General features: G+C 42.1%; 1 protein-coding gene across 1 annotated transcript; it reads left to right on the forward strand.

Annotated features, from left to right (window-relative positions):
* Nucleotides 1–1,452: 1,452 nt before the first annotated feature.
* Nucleotides 1,453–10,687, forward strand: LOC139391989 (zinc transporter Slc39a7-like). The gene is made up of 8 exons (XM_071139602.1): nt 1,453–1,608; nt 2,222–2,619; nt 3,407–3,575; nt 3,905–3,985; nt 4,224–4,346; nt 6,760–6,873; nt 8,322–8,518; nt 8,768–10,687. The coding sequence occupies exons 2-8, from the start codon at nt 2,227–2,229 to the stop codon at nt 9,020–9,022; spliced, it is 1,332 nt and encodes a 443-aa protein (XP_070995703.1). The 5' UTR covers nt 1,453–1,608; nt 2,222–2,226; the 3' UTR covers nt 9,023–10,687.
* Nucleotides 10,688–24,466: the final 13,779 nt, after the last annotated feature.

The following is a 24,466-nucleotide window of genomic DNA, read 5'->3' on the forward strand; positions in this document are numbered from 1 at the left end:
ATTAATATTAAAAATCGGATTTATTTAATTTTCCATGTGGTCTATATTAAAGGGCACTTCATTTAATAAAACAGGCTTTTAAAATGCAATATTGGTGCACAATTTCTACTTGAAATATCAAAGGGACGCAAAAGGGGAATAAGAGTTCAAAGTTCATACCATTCTCAACCAAAGCTCACGCTGATGTTGGCTTCGTAGTTATTATCTGAACCATTCTGACATCGGACCGTTGTCCTCACATCCTCGGAACAGGAGGTTATATTGTCGTCAAGTCTTTATATAGGAAGGGAGAGGAGGGCATGTTTGAAGACTTTTATAGCCCATGTCCCTTCACGGGGGCGGGCCACTGATTGAGCAGAGCCCTAACCTTATGAAAACCCAAATCTCACATTTTAGAAGCTAAAATCACATTTCATCCCATCACGAATAATTCCATATTCAAACATATAAATTGAACAACAATTCCATGTGAATCCGATAACTCTGATGTGTAGACTTGAAAACCCAAATCTCACATTTTAGAAGCTAAAATCATATTTCATCACGAATAATTTCATATTCAAACATATAAATTGAACAACAATTCCATTTGAATCCGATAACTCTTCCACGTGAATCCACAACCGGGAGGCCGGTTACAACAGAGCCTGGAGAGCAGGTAGCAGGTATATCTCACTGGTCACCCCCAAAGCCAATTCTTCCTTCGGCCGCCTCTCCTTCCAGTTCTCTGCTGCCAATGACTGGAACGAACTGAAAAAATCACTAAAGCTGGAGACTCTTACCTCTTACTAGCTTTAAGCACCAGCTGTCAGAGCAGCTCACAGATCACTGCATCTGTACGTAGCTCATCTGTAAATAGCCGTTCCAATCTACCTCATCCCCATAGTGTATGTATTTATTTATCTTGCTCCTTTGCATCCCAGTATCTCTACTTGCACATTCATCTTCTGCACATTCTGCCATTCCAGTGTTTAATTGCTATATTGTACTTACTTCACCACCACGGCCTATTTATTGCCTTATCTCTCTTATCCTACCTCATTTGCACATGCTGTGTATAGATTTTTCTACTGTATTATTGATTGTATGTTTGTTTATTCCATGTGTAACTCTGTGTTGTTGTATGTGTCGAACTGCTTTGCTTTATCTTGGCCAGGTCGCAGTTGCAAATGAGAAAGTGTTCTAAACTAGTCTACCTGGTTAAATAAAGGTGAAATAAAAAATAATATAAATAAAAAATATAATGAATCCTAACTTTATATGAGAAGGGAGAGACTCTTCATCAAATAACAGAAGCATGGAGTAAGTTAATTTATTTTCTCCATCCAATATACGGGTCAGTCAATGTGCACCAATGGTAAACCGCCTGAGTTGGACGCCTTCATCTATCCACCATCTTTGAGTCCGGATGAGAGATTACAAAAACACAAATCTCGCGATATTATGACAGGTACTCTTTATTTACACCAGCGACTGAAATCACGCGAGGTTTCTAATGATTTGACTAAATGCCACGTCTGAGAATGAATAGACACCTTTGAGACCCTTTGCTCTGTTTGGAAGAATTTGTTTGATTAACGATCATCGCTGCATAATTACAGCAGACACGTGAGTGTGTGGCAAGTCGCTTATACTGCAACATTGTTGTCATCACCACAAACGTTAGCCAACCGTTGTTTGCTATTGTACTTAATTTAGCTAATTATCCCGACAACACGTTGCATGCAAGATAAACTGCGACATCTGCATTCTTTTAATCGCATTCACATCCATCTTTGTCGATGTGGCTAGCTGCTAGCCAGACAGTTAGTGGTTAACGTTAGATAACTTGCTAGGTACAACAACAACCGCATCTCTTTCAATCCATCACTTTAAGGGCATCTAGCTACGTTAGTTACTCAGCAAGGCTACTTCCCCATTTAGGACCCTTTCCCTCTTCCTGAGTCAGTCTTTTATACGAGGAGTCAATGGAAAAGTGTAACGTTAGGCCTATTGCCTTAGCAAGAAGGCCATCATGGGAATGCTGTTAGGTGTAACGTTAGCAGATGGGATGTCAATGGAATGCTTGATAATGTGTTATATGATAACTAGCTAGCGTAACCCATCCACTGTAACTTCCCACAATCATGATGAAATTAAGCTGTTGATATAAGAAGCTAGTGTTGCTGTACTAAGGCAGGCAACTGTAACCATAGATGTTCCCTTTGTGTGTCTGTTCTAGGTGAGATGATGGCCCATGGACGTCTGCTAGCGTTAACACTGTTCTCGGGAGCAGTGCTGTTGCTAGCCGCCCAGCTAACTGTTGCTCATAGCCACTCTCATGACCATGGCCATGCACACGACCACCATGGGCATGCACACGACCACCATGGGCATGCACACGACCACGGGGGCGGCGGTTCCGATGGTCACTCCCATGGCAGTCAGAAACTGCACCACAGGGCGAGCAAGTGGAGTGCTGAGGCCAACCTGCCCCCAGCTGAGGAGTCTCACCACGGTCACGCACATGACCATGGACATAAGCACGAGGAGAGTGGACACGGGCACACCCACGGAGGAGAGAGGGTGATAAGGGAGTCAGAAGGAGAGAAGAGGGACATAGTGGAGCTCTGGATGCAGGTATTGTCAGTGGAGACCTTGGAGCCATTCATGAAGGGACATGAATGTGTTATTGTGGATATTTGAAACATGATTTTTGTCCAGGTCCCGTGCTACATCTAGATGTCCATTAGTGGTCAAGGCCTACCTTATATCAAATCATATGCAAAATGTCACATCTTTGTCAGTCGGTATCCCTCCTGTTCATTCAAACAACCTCTTGACTTTCCTACTGAGTCCCAGTGCAAACGCAGGCTGCCTATTACTTTTCTACAAAAAAAAAATCCCTTTGCCAGTGAGTCTGTTGCTAAGTTTTGTCTAGAGTTCTATTGACTCATTTGGTTTTGACAACTGGACCAGACAACCTCACTGCAGTGTACTGGCAATAACTTTCTGTCGATTTTCACTGCAGTCGAAATGCGTCTCTGTTATAAAGTTAACATTTTTATTTGCCATGTTCAAAAGGATTAGGTTTGTTAGACACTATTTTGCCATTATTTAAATGTCCTGGTCAGCACGACTCAACAGGTCAACTATTTAGCTACTGTCAATTGAATTGGACCTGAATTGGAATGTATTTATTTGGCATTCAATTATTGAATGGGTTGGAATGTAAGTACTTTTGTAGACAGGGAATAGCCTTTCCTTATTTGATGAAGTCGATTACATTGGTTTGATACCCTTGGAACTCAAAACAGCCATCCTTATCAAGTGTGGGATTATTTTACTACCCACAAGCACGCCTGCTCACACACTTTAAAAATGGCCTCTTATGACCTCTGTTTTTCTCTCCTATTCTTACCATTAGGCCATCGGTGCCACCCTGCTGATCAGTGCTGCTCCCTTCTTCATCCTCTTCCTGATCCCAGTCCAGTCCAATACAGACCAGCACAAGAACCTCCTGAAGGTGCTGCTGAGCTTTGCCTCTGGTGGCCTGCTGGGAGATGCCTTCCTACACCTCATCCCTCACGCCCTGGGTTAGTGTCAGTATCACACAACTACTTGAAGTGAAGGGAGGGCATTCCACACCTTTTCCCCTACACTATTGTTACGGTAGATTTCTTAATTAAGTGAAAACAATTGATTGCCTATCTAGTTTATTGAATATTTTTGGTATTGATGGAATTAATATTTTTAGGTCTGATTCTGGGATTTAATCTTTACACAGAATAATCAGTGAAGGAAATTCAACCTTTAAACTGAGCCAAAAAATAAATATTTATTGGTTTGTAGTTAAAAGGATGTTGTCATGCCAGTCTGATATCCATTGTAATTCTTTCTTATTATCTCTCGCTTGTTTACACAGTGCCTCACTCTCACCATGGAGACGAGGGACACGGCCACTCACATGACAGTGAAGAATCACAGGATCATGGCCACTCGCATGGTATATCTACATTTACGAACACCATCATATTATCCAGCTGATTCATTACATTTTCTATTTTATTAAACCTTTTATTTAACCAGGAAAAGCCCATTGAGACCCAGAGTCTCTTTTTCAAGGGAGACCTGGCCAAGAAGGCAGCAACCATCAATACATTACAGAATTAAAAAATACGGGGGGTCTGCCCCCATTTTGGCAAACAGCATGTCCCTGACGGTGCTCCTTGTCATACCTGTAGGCGCCGCCCATGGTCACATGATGTCAGTAGGGCTGTGGGTCCTTGGAGGAATTGTGGCCTTCCTGGTGGTGGAAAAATTTGTTCGCTTCCTGAAGGAAGGAAATGGACATGGACACTCCCACGGTAGGTAATCCATTTTAATTGGAGTTTGTAGCACAGGGGAAAAACAAAAGGCCAATTTGAATTGATGCATGTGCTCCTGCAATATAAATTCAACATGAGCTTTTTTTTTTTTTACTATAACTCTCATGCCTTGAAATTATCTCTCTGTGTGTAATGCATTTCTTTCCTCCTGTTGACCACTTAGTGCATTCGGAAGTATTCAGACCCCTTGACTCTTTCCACATTTTGTTATGTTACAGCCTTATTATAAAATGGATTAAATTGTTTTTTACCCCATCAATCTAGACAATACCTATTAATGATAAAAAAAAAATAAAAAACGGAAATATCACATTTACATAAATATCCAGACCATTTACTTTGTTGAAGCACCTTTGGAAGAGATTACAGCGTCAAGTCTTTTTGGGTAAGACGCTACAAGCTTGGCACACCTGTATTTGGGGAGTTTCTCCCATTCTTCTCTGTAGATTCTCTCAAGCTCTGTCAGGTTGGATGGGGAGTGTCGCTGCACAATTATTTGTATGTCTCGCCAGAGATGTTCGATCGGGTTCAAGTCTGGGCTCTGGCTGGGCCACTCAAGGACATTCAGAGACTTGTCCCTAAGCCACTCCTGCATTGCCTTGGCTGTGTGTTTAGGGTCGTTGTCCTGTTGGAAGGGGAATTTCAGTCTGAGGTCCTGAGCGCTCTGGAGCAGGTTTTCATCAAGGAACTTTGCCCCCTTCATCTTTCCCTCGATTCTGACTGGCCACCCAGTCCCTGCCTCTGAAAAACATCCCCACAGCATGATGCTGCCACCCATGCTTCACCGTAGGGATGGTGCCAGGTTTCCTCCAGACATGATGCTTGACATTCAGGGCAAAGAGTTTAATCTTGATTTCATCCGACCAGAGAGTCTTATTTCTCATGGTCAGAGTCTTTTAAGTGCCTTTTGGTATACTCCAAGCGGGCTGTCATGTGCCTTTTACTGAGGAGAGGCTTCCGTCTTGCTATTATACAATTAAAGGCCTGATTGGTGGAGTGCTGCAGAGATGGTTGTCCTTCTGAAAGGTTCTCCCACCTCCAGAGGAACTCTGGAGCTCTGTCATTGACCATCAGGTTCTTGGTCACCTCCCTGACCTAGGCCCTTCTCCCCCTATTGCTCAGTTTGGCCGGGCGGCCAGTGCTAGGAAGAGTCTTGGTGGTTCTAGACTTCTTCCAACGATGGAGGCCACGGTGTTCTTGGGGACCTTCGATGCTGCAAATATTTTTGGGGTACCCTTCCCCAGATCTTTGCCTCGATGCAATCCTGTCTCGGAGCTCTACGGACAATTCCTTTGACCTCATCCCTTGGTTTTTGCTCTGACATGGACTGTCAACTATGGGATCTTACATAGACAGGTGTGTGCCTTTCCAAATCATGTCCAATCAATTGAATTTACCACAGATGGACTCCAAGTTCTAGAAACATGTCAAGGATGATCAATGGAAACAGTATGCACCTGAGCTCAATTTAGAGTCTCCTAGGAAAGGGTCTGAATACTTATGTAAATAAGGTATTTAAAAAATATATAATACATTTGCAAAAAATTTCTAAACCTCTATTCACTTTGTCATTATGGTGTATTGTGTGTAGATTGATGAGGAAAAAATGTAATCAATTTTAGAATAAGTCTAACGTAACAAAATGTGGGAAAAAGTCAAGGGGTCAAGTCAAGGGGTCTGAATTACTTTCCGAATGAACTGGATGCATTGCATGTCTATTGTTATGGAATAGGTTAGGTAGTTAAATGAACATTTCAGTCATTTAACAGATGCTCTTATCCAGAGTGACTTACAGGACCAATTAGGGTTAAGTGCCTTGCACAAGGGCATGTCGACAGATTTTTCATCTTGTCTGCTCAAGGATTAGAACCAGCGACCTTTTGGTTACTGACCCAACGCTCTCAGTTTAGGGCTTATAAGCATAGTTGCACTACTCGAGCCGACTCGTGTGTCAGGATTGAGCAGGCGCTGGAACCTGGTAAAGTGGCTGTCTCTTGGGCACATGTGTACCACACGGTCCACATACTCTGTCCCGTCAGATAAATTCACAGGTTAAATCAGGTTACAGACCACTTAGCTAGACCTAGGACCCCTAGACCTAGGACCCCTAGACCTAGGACCCCTAGACCTAGCTAATGTAGCCACATCTTTAGGCTAGCAGTTAGTTGATTTTGTAACATGACCTCTGGGTCCATTTTGAAATCTGAACATTGATTCATTGAGATTTCCCTCTTGCCGAGAGCTACTGTATGGTCAGGGGATTATATGCCGCTCTTCTAAGCCGTCTTGGTAAATAAGAATTTGTTCTTACCTGACTTGCCTAGTTAAATAAAGGGGGATGGTCAGTACACCAAAGAGTTATGCACATGTATTTTTCTTTGTCTTTTTTCAGCTGCTCCTAAGGCAAAGGAGAGTGACGGGGAGGAAGAAAATAAGGAGGGTGAGAAAGATGGAAAAGAAAGCAAAGATGAGAAGACTCCAAAAGGAGTGGAGGAGAAAACTACAGGTAAGAAGAGTTGACTAATTGCCACTTAATTTCTTAGTGGGCAGTTTGCCTTTACTGAAATTACTTCTTTTTAAAGAGAATATTCACTTTGACAGCATGTAATTTACCAGCCTCAAATCAATCCTGTTTCTCTGTTATTGTGTTTAACTGTTGCGATTATTGTCCATTCTCCCTTCTCAATATTAAGCAGGGAAACCACATTTTGGTGATTTCTGGTACATCAAATTAAATCAAACACAGCATGTTTTTGGACTCATTCAGCAGTTTTTACCAGATTAAGTACAATACCATTTGAAATGAATATAGAAAGTTACATTTATATTCCTAAAACATACATTTCCGGTGGCAAATCATTTTGAGAAATAGCCCCTTGTCAAAACAGTTTTAATGTGTCCAAATCAATAAACAATAGGTAGAAACAGTTCCTGATGTTTTGCAAGCATAAAATGTACTATCTACACACACATGTGCAATAATATTAATCAGATTACTTGTATTTTTTTTATAGGACACCTTATAAACTGCACACACACCAAATTGATAGATCACTCATAATGATTAGGGGGGAAAGCTAGTTGTATTTTCTGTTGAAACTACCACAACTCAATAACCACATTGAAACTGGGGGGGTGTTCCCCAATGCTGGAAGGGGGCCCCCCCCCGAGTGAACGTTTGGGAACCCCTGGGTTAGAGCTACATTTAGAAGTGTTCAAGGCGGTTGCCGACGTGGTAAGTGTAACGCCAGTTTGTTTTGTTAGTCACCTCCTGTTTAAACTAACATGGTTCAAAATCATCTAAATTCTAGAATATCGGCTGGAGATTCAGGGAGGCTGCTGAAACGGGGCAGAAACGAATCAGTTGCTTTGTTATTAAACTTCAACGAATCGTGACCCCCGGCATAGGATGTCATCACTGACAAAGGGTTGGCTGTTGTTTGGGTCTCAAATCAGTGTATTGGTGTGCGGCCATCAACTTTAATACAGAGAGCCACAAAATGTTCTGGGCCATTTGAGCTTTAAAATTAGAAGGCTGTTCTAAGTCCTGCGACTGACAGGCGCGTATCATAAAATCAATGGTGCCAAATTCAATCCATTTAATGCATTCGTGATGACTGTAAATTTGCATATTAATATCACCAATCTGAAGAAAAAAGGATGTATATAATTCCACTATATTGTATGTGGTGAAAATGCAAGCTTGTGTAAGGTGGACATGTTTTGTCCACCATAGGGAAATTAGCGTAATATAACATAAATAAATATGTCAAAGGTAATTCAATATTTTAATATATGATAGTAAATGTAGTACACTCACAACAATGACATATATTTATTTGTGCTTTAACCATGGAGGGAGTTAACAAATGCTCCTAAGCACAATTTAACCAGGCTCTCTAGACTAGAGTCCATAGGTTCTGTGCTGAACGTTTGACGTCCCTATCAATATAGATATCAAGGTATCGGGCTACCTGAACCTGGCTGCTGACTTCACACACAATTTCACTGACGGGTTGGCCATCGGGGCATCGTTCCTGGTGGGCCCAGCAGTAGGCACAGTCACCACTCTCACCATCCTGCTGCACGAGGTGCCCCACGAGATTGGCGACTTTGCCATCCTGGTCCAGTCTGGCTGCACCAAGAAGAAGGTAATGCACAAGCTTCAACTTTTCATAACAATTGATGTTACACGTACTGATGTCGGACAGGAAACGGAAATGTGCTCGACTATGTACTGAAACATGCTCGGTACCAGTTGTCTGTCATGACTACAACACAAAGCCTATTCACACATGGTGGCAGCCGTAAGACTTGTGTGCCTTTTCTGTTTGAACAACCTGCATCAGAAAGTCTCTGTAGGTAGAGATGTCCATTGACAACTTCCTCTTTCCCATCAGGCCATGTGTCTACAGCTCCTGACAGCCTTGGGGGCTCTTGCCGGCACAGCCTGCTCCCTATTGGCTGAGGGGGTGGGCGCGGCCGCCACAGCCTGGATCTTGCCATTCACTGCAGGTGGCTTTGTGTACATCGCCACGGTGACAGTCCTGCCTGAGCTGCTGGTTGGGCGCTCTAGTCTGGGCCAATCGGTGATGGAGATCCTGGCGATGCTGGTTGGAATTTACATGATGGTGCTAATCGCAGAGTACGAGTGAGAGATTGAGTCGTCAATAAGAGAGGGTGGTAAGCGCTTAAGGAGATGGAGGTATTTGGAGAGGGGAGGAGGAGAGACTGAACCAGAGAGATGGATTTATATCATTGTTGTGATTGGAAGGAAAGACTGATGAAGTTTAAAGGAGAGCGGGAGAGAGGTGAGAAGAGACCGACAAAGAGCTTTCACAGGACTGGACTATTTGTTCCAAAGAGGACCTGAATAGGGAGTTGCATTTCAACACCAACCAACTGGAGGATTATGACTAACAAGTTCTGAACTGTACAAAGTCCTCATCAGCAGGACTGTCCCCGTGTCGAAGTCCGATAGGTCATCAATCCGAGACTTAGAAAAGCAAGGCAGATGATTGAGTTGTAGTCCATTATAATTGTACAGTTCATTCCCTTTCCGGTTCACAAAATGGCAACCCAAAACAATGTACTTTTAAGTTGCTGTTTAACCATTGAATCTGTCCATTTAGTTAACTAAAAATCAAGAATGGCCTCTACACACACACATTTGTAATGTTTATTTTACCTTTAATTGTACTGGCAGAGATCACAGATTGAACACAATAGAACTAGACAGTTAAGTGGTTAGGGCATTTTCCAAGATTTTTTAGGATCAGAGTATATTAGCATATAACTGGAACATTCCAATTAAATTAAAAGAGCACTACAGTGTAACGTATAGTCAATTTAACCAGGTCCCCAAATAGCAGCCATCTTGGATACTTGACATCGATGAGGGCAGAAGTGTCCTGAAATGTCATCCGTTTCCTGAATAGGACTTATTGGGAAAGATTAAGCTGTTTTAGATGTCTACATTACACAGCAGTTACTGACCATTTAGCTAGGGAGATATACTTGTTAAAAGGTTTTCATACCTGCATAATGTGGAAGTACAGTAATATGTATTTAGGGTGGGCTATCCATGTGGAAACTTAACCGATTATCCAGAGTGACAGGATTCGGGGGAAGTAGACACTGTCCTTCAAAACCTAATTTCTTCAACCCTACTTCATTGTAATGTCTTGACCAAGTGATGTTTGCCCTTATTTTGAACAACCGAATGATGAACCCTCTTCCATTTTTGTTTAGTGTTTATAAGCCACTGCTGCAGCAAGTTTTGTTGAATTGTAACATTTATTATTTTAGCGGATTCACACATTCTCTTGCGTACTGTACTCAAACCTGCACCGAGTGCGTTTGCTCTCCCTCCGCTCTTGACGAATACAGAAGGCCTTGTCTCATTAAGGCAATCAATGCTGTCGCTGTTATGCGTTTAGAAATAACTCCCTCACCCTGGACCATTCTGTGTGTACAAGACTGCATCTCTGGCCTGATTCCATGCCCCTATCCACAGGACCTGGTTGACTTTCTTGTGGGTCTGAAACCGTATTGCCAATATTGTATAGTAAGCTGCTTTACCTAGGTATCTGTGATACGTATGTTTTCATCGATTGTATACCTTACATCAAAAGTCTTATCGGATGCTTCAGGTAGTCAACATTGGCCTATAGATGGGTGCAATGGCTTGATTTGGACCAAGTAAAGGACTAATGTTAAAGTGGTGGATGGGATATTTGTTAAGCGTGGGGGTGGAGACTGGTGGAATTTTTGTTACTTTGTTATCTTGACTTTTCATTAAACAATTTAAGATTCTCTCACAATGTTTCACACGATCTTTACTGGGCACCTGTTTCTCATTATATAATTGATGCAAGAGAATATGAAAAATACAAGCAATCCAATTCTTGATTAGGCAGTAATCCAATCGAGCACGCAGCCATGCAATCTCCATAGACAAACATTGGCAGTAGAATGTCCTTACTGAAGAGCTCAGTGACTTTCAACATTGCACCGTCATAGGATGCCACCTTTCTAACAAGTCAGTTCATCAAATTCCTGCCCCGCTAGAGCTTCCCCGGCCACACAAGCTCACAGAACGGGATCCCCGAGTGCTGAAGTGGGTAGCGTGTAAAAATCATCATCTCGGTTGCAACACTCACTACCGAGTTACAAGTTGCCTCTGGAAGCAACATCAGCACAATAACTGCTTAGCAGCCGCACACAAGCCTAAGATCACCATGCGCAATGTCGCGTTGGCTGGAGTAATGCTTGCCGCCATTGGACTCTGGAGCAGTGGAAACGTGTTCTCTGGAGTGATGAATCACGCTTCACAATCTCGCAGTTCGACGGGTGGTCCTGGAGGTTTTTTCTAGGCCTGAAAATATTTCAAGTCAGGCCGATAACAGGTTACACTGAAGTTTCTAAACCATACCGAAACTTCTTTGGTACAGTGTCACCATAATATTTTCATTGAGGAAGTGTGATCATAATCATTAGGATGTTTTAGCGGTCCGCAGTAGACTGCCTAAATGCCCCCAGCCTTCAGATGTAAGCCAAACAGCGCTCTTGCACTTGATATGTGTTTTTAGGCTATGGATGAGAAAGTGTCCTTTCCAAACATTTAGCTCAGTTGTATGCTGGCTTGCGATATTAACAGCAAGGGTAGCATTAAATAGGCACAATAGTTTTTACTGATGCATTTGCCAATATTCAATTAATATGCACAAAACACAATAGTCATTTTGAAAAAACAGACCTGTTTGTGCCTCAGGGTTAGATTTTTACAATTAAATTAATGTAAAAAAATATATTTCCCATCCATTAAGTAGAGACTAAAATATATATATATTTTTTTTAGCTTTCAATGTTTTATTTAGTTTATTTTCTAAAGCATTTAATGTCTGGATTTCACTGTTTTTGTCCTCACATCCAGACGTTTAACATTGGATGTATTACACTTCCAAAAGTCTTGATAATTAGAAAATATTTAATGTCTAATATGGCAATAATATACATATTAGATGTGCATAAGCCATTTGTTACTTTTTTTTAAACAAAATACAGTAATCTCTAAGTATTGTGTCATTACCACCACAACAAGCAAGTTACACAAGGTTTTTTCAAAAGTTTGTACTTTGTTAACATGGATATGAATAGTCACAGTGGAACACATGGATGTCATGGAAGGAGATTCAAATTTTGATGCTGTGAAATTATAGAAAAATCAAAGGTAAATATGGCTTGAGAATATATTTTTTTATTGTACGTCATTACCAAATAGGCTATAATTTCATCAAATTATGTTAGGTTTGTTATATTGTTTTAACTATGTGCATTTAGGATACATTGTAGGCTAGCTGTTCAACTGGAGTTCGCATGCTAGAATCCCTGCTATTTATGATCAAATACTGTAAAAATGTAATTTCCACCACATAATGAACTATGATGGTAAGGACAGGGTGTGGTGGTAATGACAAAATATATTAGTTTATAATTTTTTTTACTTGCCTTAATACCCGAAAAGACACAAATTACATGCATGATCATGGTCGGGTTGAAATTGAACACTTATTTGTTAATACAAAATGTAATGGTCTTATTTATGTCAGGATGATTGAGGGATTTTGATGTCTATTTATGTGACTTACTATGGTTATTACTGACTTTAATTATATATGTTTCTATTAGATGCCCTCTAAATCAACCAAGGAGAGGTCAAGGACATATATAAACAAGATCCTATAAGATACTCCTGGTATCTTAAGAAACAAAAAGATACCTCAAAACAAAAGTAAGTGGTGAACTGAAACCCATCTCACAACTTTCCCTGTGAGAAAAAAGGAAAATGGAAAATAAATCAAAGAAACAGAAGATCAACTATCCAGAAAAGAGGTTATGATCAACTATCCAGAAAAGAGGTTATGATCAACTATCCAGAAAAGAGGTTATGATCAACTATCCAGAAAAGAGGTTATGATCAACTATCCAGAAAAGAGGTTATGATCAACTATCCAGAAAAGAGGTTACCTGTCAAGGAACACACCACCACACTCACCTGAAGTCTTCCAGCTACAGAATGATGACCTATTTGTCCCTCAAATTACTCCAAATCTATGTGATTGTTTTGGCCAACAGACCGTGAAAATTCAACAAACAGAGGCAGACAAAGCACAACCTTCCACTTCCACCTGCACAGCACCACAGCAATCTCCTAAAGCACGTATTCCCAAACTGGGGTATGCCATTTTTATTTTTTATTTTTTCCACATTTTCAAACAGTCCATTTATGTTCCAACGGGCCTATACATTTGGGTTAAATCAAATTTTATTTGTCACATACACATGGTTAGCAGATGTTAATGCGAGTGTAGCGAAATGCTTGTGCTTCTAGTTCCGACAATGCAGTAATAACCAACAAGTAATCTAACTAACAATTCCAAAACTACTGTCTTGTACACAGTGTGAGGGGATAAAGAATATGTACATAAGGATATATGAATGAGTGATGGTACAGAGCAGCATAGGCAGATACAGTAGATGGTATCGAGTACAGTATATACATATGAGATGAGTATGTAAACAAAGTGGCATAGTTAAAGTGGCTAGTGATACATGTATTACATAAGGATACAGTCGATGATATAGAGTACAGTATATACGTATGCATATGAGATGAATAATGTAGGGTATGTTAACATTATATTAGGTAGCATTGTTTAAAGTGGCTAGTGATATATTTACATTTCCCATTATTAAAGTGGCTGGAGTTGAGTCAGTGTCAGTGTGTTGGCAGCAGCCACTCAATGTTAGTGGTGGCTATTTAACAGTCTGATAGCCTTGAGATAGAAGCTGTTTTTCAGTCTCTCGGTCCCAGCTTTGATGCACCTGTACTGACCTCGCCTTCTGGATGATAGCGGGGTGAACAGGCAGTGGCTCGGGTGGTTGATGTCCTTGATGATCTTTATGGCCTTCCTGTGACATCGGGTGGTGTAGGTGTCCTGGAGGGCAGGTAGTTTGCCCCCGGTGATGCGTTGTGCAGACCTCACTACCCTCTGGAGAGCCTTACGGTTGAGGGCGGAGCAGTTGCCGTACCAGGCGGTGATACAGCCCGCCAGGATGCTCTCGATTGTGCATCTGTAGAAGTTTGTGAGTGCTTTTGGTGACAAGCCGAATTTCTTCAGCCTCCTGAGGTTGAAGAGGCGCTGCTGCGCCTTCTTCACAATGCTGTCTGTGTGAGTGGACCAATTCAGTTTGTCTGTGATGTGTAAGCCGAGGAACTTAAAACTTGCTACCCTCTCCACTACTGTTCCATCGATGTGGATAGGGGGGTGTTCCCTCTGCTGTTTCCTGAAGTCCACAATCATCTCCTTAGAGTTTTGTTGACGTTGAGTGTGAGGTTATTTTCCTGACACCACACTCCGAGGGCCCTCACCTCCTCCCTGTAGGCCGTCTCGTCGTTGTTGGTAATCAAGCCTACCACTGTTGTGTCGTCCGCAAACTTGATGATTGAGTTGGAGGCGTGCGTGGCCACGCAGTCGTGGGTGAACAGGGAGTACAGGAGAGGGCTCAGAACGCACCCTTGTGGGGCCCCAGTGTTGAGGATCAGCGGGGAGGAGATGTTGTTGCCTACCCTCACCACCTGGGGGCGGCCCGTCAGGAAGTCCAGTACCCAGTTGCACAGGGCGGGGTCGAGACCCAGGGTCTCGAGCTTGATGACGAGCTTGGAGGGTACTATGGTGTTGAATGCCGAGCTGTAGTCGATGAACAGCATTCTCACATAGGTATTCCTCTTGTCCAGATGGGTTAGGGCAGTGTGCAGTGTGGTTGAGATTGCATCGTCTGTGGACCTATTTGGGCGGTAAGCAAATTGGAGTGGGTCTAGGGTGTCAGGTAGGGTGGAGGTGATATGGTCCTGGACTAGTCTCTCAAAGCACTTCATGATGACGGAAGTGAGTGGGTTAGGTTGTACTATGAGCTGGCTGAGTGTAAATACATGGCTCTGAGTGTAAACACCTTTTCACTAGAATCTTTGTGTTAAAATGACCGTCAGTGCGAAATAGCTAGAAAGCTTTTGTATTTCCACTTGGCTGCACCTACGGTAATGAGAACAATAAATCAAGTGCAATACCTGCGTCGACCAGGGACGAGCAGCAAAACACCGGAAAAATTCTAGCTTACCGGAACGTTACAAGAAGAACAGGAATGGTTACCTCATCCGGTCATGTGACATTTGTTTGAAGATTTTTCGCCTCCACCAGATGACGACCGTGGACAGATAACAGATAGGTCGCCAGTTCGTCGCTTGTTGTCAGAAATACAGCATGCATACACATTTGTTTTGTGTGTTAAAGTGTTTGGTTTAAAAAACGTGTTAAACCAGTAAGGAAGGTTACATAACTAAGAGGAATAAAGAAAGTTGCATACACAACATAGAATGTGTGCACACATGTCATAGAACCACATGAAAAAGAAAGTGACAGACTAATAATGCATTGTTGGTAAATGGTGACTGACTGATCTGCAAGTAATAATTTTAAGACATTTTAAACTGGAAAAAGAAAGTCACGGTCTTAACAATCGGGAACCAGTGTGTCCAGTGCGCGGGCTCGCTATAGGTGAGCCCACAACGGTTTGGCGCAACGTGGCCCATCCTGCTCTCCTGAATCGGCATCAGGACCTGTCCTGGATGGTCGCCCACGAGATCCTCCCGGTCAGGGCCGTTATGCACTCACGGGGCATGGCGAGGACATCCGCGTGCCCCCGACCAGGCTGCGGCCAAGAAGAGTCGGTGAGGCACATGCTCTGGGAGTGCAGAGCCGCCAGGGACCTGTGGAAGGAAGCAGGCCCCCTGATCACCTCGTGTCTGCCAGCAGGGGAGGACCTAACACCTCAGCTCGTGCTGTATGGGGTGGGCCGAAGGTCCATTCCATCGAAGGCCTTCACCAAGCTCTGGCCCACCCTCACGTGCCTGAAGGAAGCACTGTGGTCCTCCCGTAACCTGCTGGTAGCGAAAAACGTAGAGACCACCCCCCAGGCAGTGGCCATGGTAGCCACGGAAGCCCTGGGGTGGTACGGAAGGAAGGGGGCCTCGACCCCAGGAGAAGGGTCCCCCACAACACCCTAGGTCCCGGCGGCCACGGCCTGACAACGCTGCGGGGAGGGATCTCCTCTGGGCCCCGAAGGACGGGACGATGATCTATTCAGAAGAGCAGGATGAGGTGAGCTTGATAAAGACTCACCCCGCTCCTGTACAAGGGACCGAAGACAGCCTTTTAACAAAGTGGCTTTTTAACATGTTTTTCATGTCTTAAAAATGTTTTACCTTTGTTAGATCATTAGTACACATTTTAAATGGCTTTTACAGATTTGATGTTTTTACAAGGAAAGTACTTTTATTCATTTCATGGTTGTTTTCATTGGTTTTAACAACATGTACTTTTTAACAAATTTAAATGTAACTTTCAAATGCTGTGTTTTATGCTTTGTTGCCGTTTTTATGTGTATAAATGAGGTAAAAAATGTATGAGCTGTTTTTAAAGGAATTGTGTCAATAAAACTTTTCCAAAAGAAAAAAATGTATTTGTTATGCGAAGGGATTTGTAGATCAGTCAGTCTGCGTGTGGAGGAGGATGAAGACTAGTTACGTGCAGGACATAGTAAAACATACGCTATCATTGACATGTAGCTTTTCTCATAGACGGGAGGTTACTATGTGAAGCAATGTGTTTAGATTGGTAGTTGTCTCTTTATGTTTCTTTTGAGATGGTATGGCCTCCGAGGACACCCAAGACCAACTGGATGAGGCTATTAAAAAGGCAGACCGGCTTGCTGAGGAGCTCAACCAAGAGAAGGACCCACAAACCCAACTGGACGAGGCCATTAACGAGGCAAAAAGGCTGGCTGAGGAGCTCAACCCAGAACGGGTAATGTAACAAGTCATACATTACCGGTAATGTAACCCCTATAGCTCCCATACGTGCACAAATATTCCCAACACAACCCCAGCACCACAGCGTTATGATTTATCATTGCTTTTTGTTTGTCAAAGTAGACCCCACATGGCACAAATGTGAATTTAAACGTAGACTCTGTGATATGAACTGAACACGGGCAACAATGATATTGCCCATTGAGCATGAGGCACAAGGGTGCACTTGTTAGCATCCCTGTGAACTTCTACACATGTTAGCTGTGTGAATGAGCCAGAGCTTGGGTCTACTGCAGGTGCCTTTCCTCAGCTGACAAATCACTTCACCTTATGTGAAAATAAAATTCTTGCTTGTGCTCCATATGTGCACAAGCAAGCCATGCATATTTAACGAAAGGAGAGTCAGAACTCCAGCAAATCTTTTGAATTAAAAACCTTTTTATCACAATTTTTTTCAGCTCCAAGGGCCAATACATCAAGAGCCAGACTAGTGCAAAAAAAAATTGGGCCGGTCACTGAGGAGGAAGAATCGGGTATTGATGAGCGATTTAATATATTCATCTATAAGATTCCTTGATATTCAGTGGTTTGTAATTCATTTATTGTATTTTTATTAAAGCTGTAATCGGTAGTTGAAACAATAACAAAGCACACTCCCCTCCCCAGTTTTGGTTAAAAGCTGAGTGATGAGGTTGGCGAAATTTAACCACTTTCAATTTATAGACAGAGCTATGGATGCAATAACTTACCATCAATGTTATTCTTTTTTATAACATTTTAACCATGTTTTAAGGCTATACAGTGTTTTTTTTTACATTTACTTTGTCTGCAAACATTGACTAAAACAAGCTTATAGTTTGGGTTCTGATGGGGTACGACAGTTGAATTAAACTCATGAGGCATTAATAAGTTATAATCTTCTAGAATCAATGGGTATATATCATTAATAGAAGTCCAAAAATGGCTTTATCAACTTCTTTAACTTTAAGTCTAATCTTTTTTTGCAGATTTTATTTTAGAGACAAGGACCAGTGGATTGGAATCCACTCCAGTTTTAAACATTGATGAAGAAATAGGTATGTTTAAATTGTTTCACTTTCAAAATTGGGGTCATCTTGGTGTTACTGACTTATACGGCACTACATCTTTATTTTGACAGTGATGCAATATTTTTAAATGTGGCTCTAGTCTCCAGAATTTTGAATTTGAGATCAAATGTTTGATATGAGGTTACAGTACAGAATGTCACCTTGTATTTTATTTTATGATTTACCGTTTAGAAATGAAAGCACTTTGTATGTCTAGTGCCCCCCCTTGAGGATGTCAAGTATTTGGACACATATCACTTAGTGGTTTAAAGTTGGGTCCCATATTCCTTGCACACAATGATCTTCTATTCTTCCTTACAATAAAAGTGACTACAAAATTACACAAATTATTCACCATTCAGTTCCTATTGGGCACAATATAATCTGAAACACAACCAAAACAAGCTGTAAATGTATCCAACAAGTTTGTAGATTCACAAGCTTTAATACATACATAAAATGTGTCTAAATACTTATGACACCGTTGTCATGAAGTTGCCCTCTTTGGTTACAGCAAGCCCCATCCCCCTCTCCCTGTCTCCTACACCCAGGCTGCTGTGATCAGAGAGAGGTTGTAAATTCCTGGAGGAGATTATCTCGTCATGGCCACAGTATAGAGAGAGAGTAGAGTTTTCATAGAAGAGAACAAAGTAATTTCTTCCACCTCACAGAACTTGAGGTCCGAACAACATTTATGTTCCGGAGAAGGTATAAAAGATCGGTGAAGAATCCAGCTACGAACTGGTCCGTTTGGTACAATTTTGTGAAACTCATGGGAGACAATACGGCCACATTACCATAACGCTGTTTATATAATAGCCTCAGATATGAGGTTTACATCTAATTGTTGTATAAGATGAATGAGTGAGGATGATACTTTTTGTAAAATTGTGTAATGTGATTTTGGACTGTTTTAATGAAGGGAACTCCAATTCCCTAAATAGTTTCACTTAGTCCTTGGCACGCCCCCAGGGGCACATGACCTGGCGTCATGAGAAAGCTTTTTCTGCTCTCCTGAATAAAACCCCCACTTTGAGAATTTTTCAACAGACCATGTTGCTCTCAATTACGAGAGGACAAAGGTTGCAGACCAGCTTACCTCGATAACGAGAGGGCCAAGGTTTGAGACCAGACTGCTGAATCTTTTAACCATCCCACGTGGTTAAACTCTTAGACTATCGATACCGACAGAATAAGAACAAGTCTTTGATATTTTAGAAAAGGCTGTTGCGCAGCAACTCACTGCCTTCCTGAAGACAAACAATGTATACAAAATGCTTCAGTCTGGTTTTAGACCCCATCATAGCACTGAGACTGCACTTGTGAAGGTGGTAAATGACCTTTTAATGGCATCAGCCCGAGGCTCTGCATCTGTCCTCGTGCTCCTAGACCTTAGTGCTGCTTTTGATACCATCGATCACCACATTCTTTTGGAGAGATTGGAAACCCAAATTGGTCTACACGGACAAGTGCTGGCCTGGTTTAGATCTTATCTGTCCGAAAGATATCAGTTTGTCTCTGAATGGTTTGTCCTCTGACAAATCAACTGTAAATTTCGGTGTTCCTCAAGGTTCCATTTTAGGACCACTGTTTTCACTATATATTTTACCTCTTGGGGATGTCATTCGAAAACATAATGTTAACTTTCACTGCTATGCGGATGACACACAGCTGTACATTTCAATGAAACATGGTGAAGCCCCAAAATTGCCCTCGCTAGAAGCATGTGTTTCAGACATAAGGAAGTGGATGGATGCAAACGTTCTACTTTTAAACTCGGACAAAACAGAGATGCTTGTTCTAGGTCCCAAGAAGCAAAGAGATCTTCTGTTGAATCTGACAATCAATCTTTATGGTTGTACAGTCGTCTCAAATAAAACTGTGAAGGACCTCTGCGTTACTCTGGACCCTGATCTCTCTTTTGAAGAACATATCAAGACTGTTTCAAGGACAGCTTTTTTCCCATCTACGTAACATTGCAAAAATCAGAAACTTTCTGTCCAAAAATGATGCAGAAAAATTAATCCATGCTTTTGTCACTTCTAGGTTACACTACTGCAATGCTCTACTTTCCGGCTACCCGGATAAAGCACTAAATAAACTTCAGTTAGTGCTAAATACGGCTGCTAGAATCCTGACTAGAACCAAAAAATGTGACCATATTACTCCAGTGCTAGCCTCCCTACACTGGCTTCCTGTCAAGGCAAGGGCTGATTTCAAGGTTTTACTGCTAACCTACAAAGCATTACATGGGCTTGCTCCTACCTATCTCTCTGATTTGGTCCTGCCGTACATACCTACAGGTACGCTACGGTCACAAGACGCAGGCCTCCTAATTGTCCCTAGAATTTCTAAGCAAACAGCTGGAGGCAGGGCTTTCTCCTATAGAGCTCCATTTGTATGGAATGGTCTGCCTACCCATGTGAGAGACGCAAACTCGGTCTCAACCTTTAGGTCTTTATTGAAGACTCATCTCTTCAGTGGATCATATGATTGAGTGTAGTCTGGCCCAGGAGTGGGAAGGTGAACGGAAAGGCTCTGGAGCAACGAGCCGCCCTTGCTGTCTCTGCCTAGCCGGTTCCCCTCTTTCCACTAGGATTCTCTGCCTCTAACCATATTACAGGGGCTGAGTCACTGGCTTACTAGGGCTCTTTCATACCGTCCCTAGGATGGGTGTGTCACTTGAGTGGGTTGAGTCACTGATGTGATCTTCCTGTCTGGGTTGGCGCCCCCCCTTGGGTTGTGCCGTGGCGGAGATCTTTGTGGGCTATACTCGGCCTTGTCTCAGGATGGTAAGTTGGTGGTTGAAGATATCCCTCTAGTGGTGTGGGGGATGTGCTTTGGCAAAGTGGGTGGGGTTATATCCTTCCTGTTTGGCACTGTCTGGGGGTGTCATCGGATGGGGCCACAGTGTCTCCTGTCTCAGCCTCCAGTATTTACGCTGCAGTAGTTTATGTGTCGGGGGGCTAGGGTCAGTTTGTTATCTGGAGTACTTCTCCTGTCCTATCCGGTGTCCTGTGTGAATTTAAGTATGCTCTCTCTAATTATCTCTTTCTTTCTTCCTCTCTCTCGGAGGACCTGAGCCCTAGGACCATGCCTCAGGACTACCTGACATGATGACTCCTTGCTGTCCCCAGTCCACCTGGCCGTGCTGCTGCTCCAGTTTCAACTGTTCTGCCTGTGATTATTATTATTTGACCATGCTGGTCATTTATGACCATTTGAACATCTTGGCCATGTTCTGTTATAATCTCCACCCGGCACAGCCAGAAGAGGACTGGCCACCCCACTTCTCCACCCACTGGCCACAGCCTGGTTCCTCTCTAGGTTTCTTCCTAAGCGTTGGCCTTTCTAGGGAGTTTTTCCTAGCCACCGTGCTTCTACAACTGCATTGCTTGCTGTTTGGGGTTTTAGGCTGGGTTTCTGTACAGCACTTTGAGATATCAGCTGATGTACGAAGGGCTATATAAATAAATTTGATTTGATTTGAATGAATGTCACTCTGAACTATCCACGACAGAGAGGGCGGACAAACTCTCCAACTTTTCAACAGAGACCCTGACAACACTGAGTATAAATATATATATATATATATTGATTGCAATTGTTCCCGAATGAGTGAGCATTCATGTGCAAAGGATTAGCATTTCAATTGTTATAATTATCAACTGTGTGTTGTCTTATCTCAGTCGACCCCCACTTCCCTAAACCGCCATGCCGGTTTAGCCCACTAGGGCACATTCCCCTATCATTTCTTGTAACCATATCTACTGTTTGTTTATGCATTTCTGTGAATTACTTAGTTAGTAAATAAATGATTTAAGACAATTGATGGATGACTCATAGTGAAGACTGGGTTCGTGCAGATAACCAACCATTTACGACGTTTGGAATGAGACTAACGTGAGGTAAAGAAGAATTAATTAACCAGAAGACTATTGATCAGATATGAAAATATCTGAAAAGTAATATTAGGAAAATTATAACTTTGTAATCTGAATGTTTTCCTTGGTGCCCCGACTTCCTAATTAATTACAGTTACATGTTTAATCGCGTAATAATAATTACAGAGTCATTTGATAAAGATTAATCTTCAGTTTAATGATGCAAAAGACATGACACCGTCAAATGGTGGGGCTAGTTGCGAGTTTCATTAGTCATGTACAGGATACTGATGGCAACACCATCCAACAAAATGCCTACTTGCAGGTTGCTTCTCAACAATGCAATTCAAAATGCTGGAGTGTAGAGACAAATTCAACATTTTAGCATCACTGTCCACATACTTCTGTTGGGGAGTATAATAACACAATCCTGGCAGAGCTTTTTCTTGCACAATTCCTTTAATATGAAGCAATCTGCCATTCTACATTATGGAATTAGTCTTAGTTGAATTCATTCAAATCCACTAGTGGAATGTTTACACAGTGTCTTTCCTTTTGCAACCACTGTCTGTAATTGTGGAAGCTGGAAGCATTTGCCTTTGAGGAGAGTTTACTCTGTAGTCAAAATACACTGAGTATACAAAATATTCCTAATATTGAGTTGCACTCCCTTTTGCCCTGAGAACAGCCTCAATTCATCAGGGCATGGACTCTACAAGGTGTCGAAAGCGTTCCACGGGGATGCTGGCCCATTTTGACACATGCTTCCCACAGTTCTGTCAAGTTGGCTGGATGTCCTTTGGGTTGGGGACCATTCATGATATACACGGGAAACTGTTGATCGTGAAAAACCCAGCAGCGTTGCAGTTCTTGACACAAACCGATGGACCTGGCACCTACTACCATACCCTGTTCAAAAACACTTAAATATTTTGTCTTGCCCAGTCACCCTCTGAATGGCACATACACAATCTATGTCTCAATTGTCTCAAGGCTTAAACATCCTCGTTTAACCTGTCTCCTCCCCTTCATCTACACTGAAGTGGATTTAACAGGTGACATCAATAAGTGATCATAGATTTTCACCTGGTCAGTTTGTCAGGGAAAGAGAATGTTTTGTACTTAGTGTGCTTTTGCTGTTTTAATAAAGAACGTTCAGAATTTCTATTTGACTATGGGATCAAGTTCTATTGTTTGATATTCCAATTTAGACTTTAGTCAATATTTTGGTCTGTCCTGTAATTTAATTTACTGTAGAATCAAAGCTGAGGTTTTTGGCTTGTCACACCATAGATTGTGCAGAGATATATTTGCTGTCACCTACTTACAGCCCTATCTGCGTTTTAATAGATTAATTATATAATATTAATTAAATCCTATTCCCATTTTTGTGTTTTCAAAAAAGCAATAGTTAATCGAGAAATTGACATCCTCCTAGCTGACTTAGTAGACCCTGAGTGTGCAAATCCTGCTGTGCCTGGTGCATCACACAGTTGGAGTGTGAGGAAGGAACTCTCACAGGATAGGTGGAGGGAGTCCAGGCCTGAGATGGTAGATTCTCTGCTGGCTGCAGAGCATGCTTCTCAGAAGATCTGTCAGTCATTCAATGTGAAAAGGGCTATTCTGCGATGCTGAGACTGTCTGCCGAAACAGCTTTACTGTGAAGACTGTGATGTCTCTACACATGCAAAGTTCCCCCTGCACAACAGAGAGTCCATGATCGAGGGGTTCTACACGCCCCTTCCTCCAACTACAGCCGTATCTCGCCACAGTGATGGCAAATATGCACTTCGTGTGTTTTTTTTTTGTTTTTTTGCGGCTGAATGTATTATATCAAAGTTAAAATGTATTCTTGTTTATTGTTGTATATAAATATTGTCCCTAGATTTGTTTCTTACCATTGGACGTACCAGAGGTGATATGTGGTTGACTGACAAGCACCATCCATGTTGGCTCCGGGAAACATATAATCCTCGTAGGAATAAATGGTATGTGCAATATCTACAAGAACCAAACAGTGATGTAGCAATGCAATGTAAAACAACATTAGTTCAGACCTACATTTTTCCCTCAAGGTCGCTACAATGTCACAGTGCCTGTGCTGACCTGCACAACCAGCAAACTTGGCAGATCTGATAAAGAATGGGTACTGGCCTGCCACTGTCAACTGTGACACCATATGCCAGGTAGATCTGTTCAGCTATTTTGAGGAGCTGAAAGTGTCAGCCCCAGGAATGTCCCGTCTGGCGTTTATGTGGATTATGGAGCAGTGAGCTGATTTCTTTGTCAGGGTAACAATAAATGATACTCAGCTTTACCAATGTAAGACTTCAGGTTAAAAATATGTTAAAGTTATGTTACACAAAGCGTTGTAACAAAATGTATTTCCTGTACTACAACTAGGTTAAAACTGCAGGTCTCTTGCTACAGTGTGTGTTAGCCTCCTGCACCACTGTCCTACCATGCCCCTTATCTGTGCCCCTCTTGCATCCAATATATCCTGCTCTTTACAACATAAGTACTCATCCTACTTTGCATTGGCTTTCACCTGCTTTGCTGTCAACACTATACTCGTGCCCTGCTTTAACTCAAATCCAGTCAGCCATAGTGAATTATAGTACGTTTTGTTTATAGTATTGTTGTAAGTTCTTTCATATATTTTCTATGTGTATTTTTCCCTTACCAGAATGGAATGAT

The sequence above is a fragment of the Oncorhynchus clarkii genome, chromosome 32 (genome assembly GCF_045791955.1).
Source record: "Oncorhynchus clarkii lewisi isolate Uvic-CL-2024 chromosome 32, UVic_Ocla_1.0, whole genome shotgun sequence".
Classification (NCBI taxonomy): Eukaryota; Metazoa; Chordata; class Actinopteri; order Salmoniformes; family Salmonidae; genus Oncorhynchus; species Oncorhynchus clarkii.

Coding starts and splice junctions, on each gene's coding strand:
- LOC139391989 (XM_071139602.1), top strand. CDS start 2,227: ATGATGGCCCATGGACGTCTGCTAGCGTTAACACTGTTCTCGGGAGCA. Junction 3,576..3,904: donor CCTCATCCCTCACGCCCTGG/GTTAGTGTCAGT, acceptor TTGTTTACACAG/TGCCTCACTCTCACCATGGA. Junction 8,519..8,767: donor CTGGCTGCACCAAGAAGAAG/GTAATGCACAAG, acceptor CTTTCCCATCAG/GCCATGTGTCTACAGCTCCT.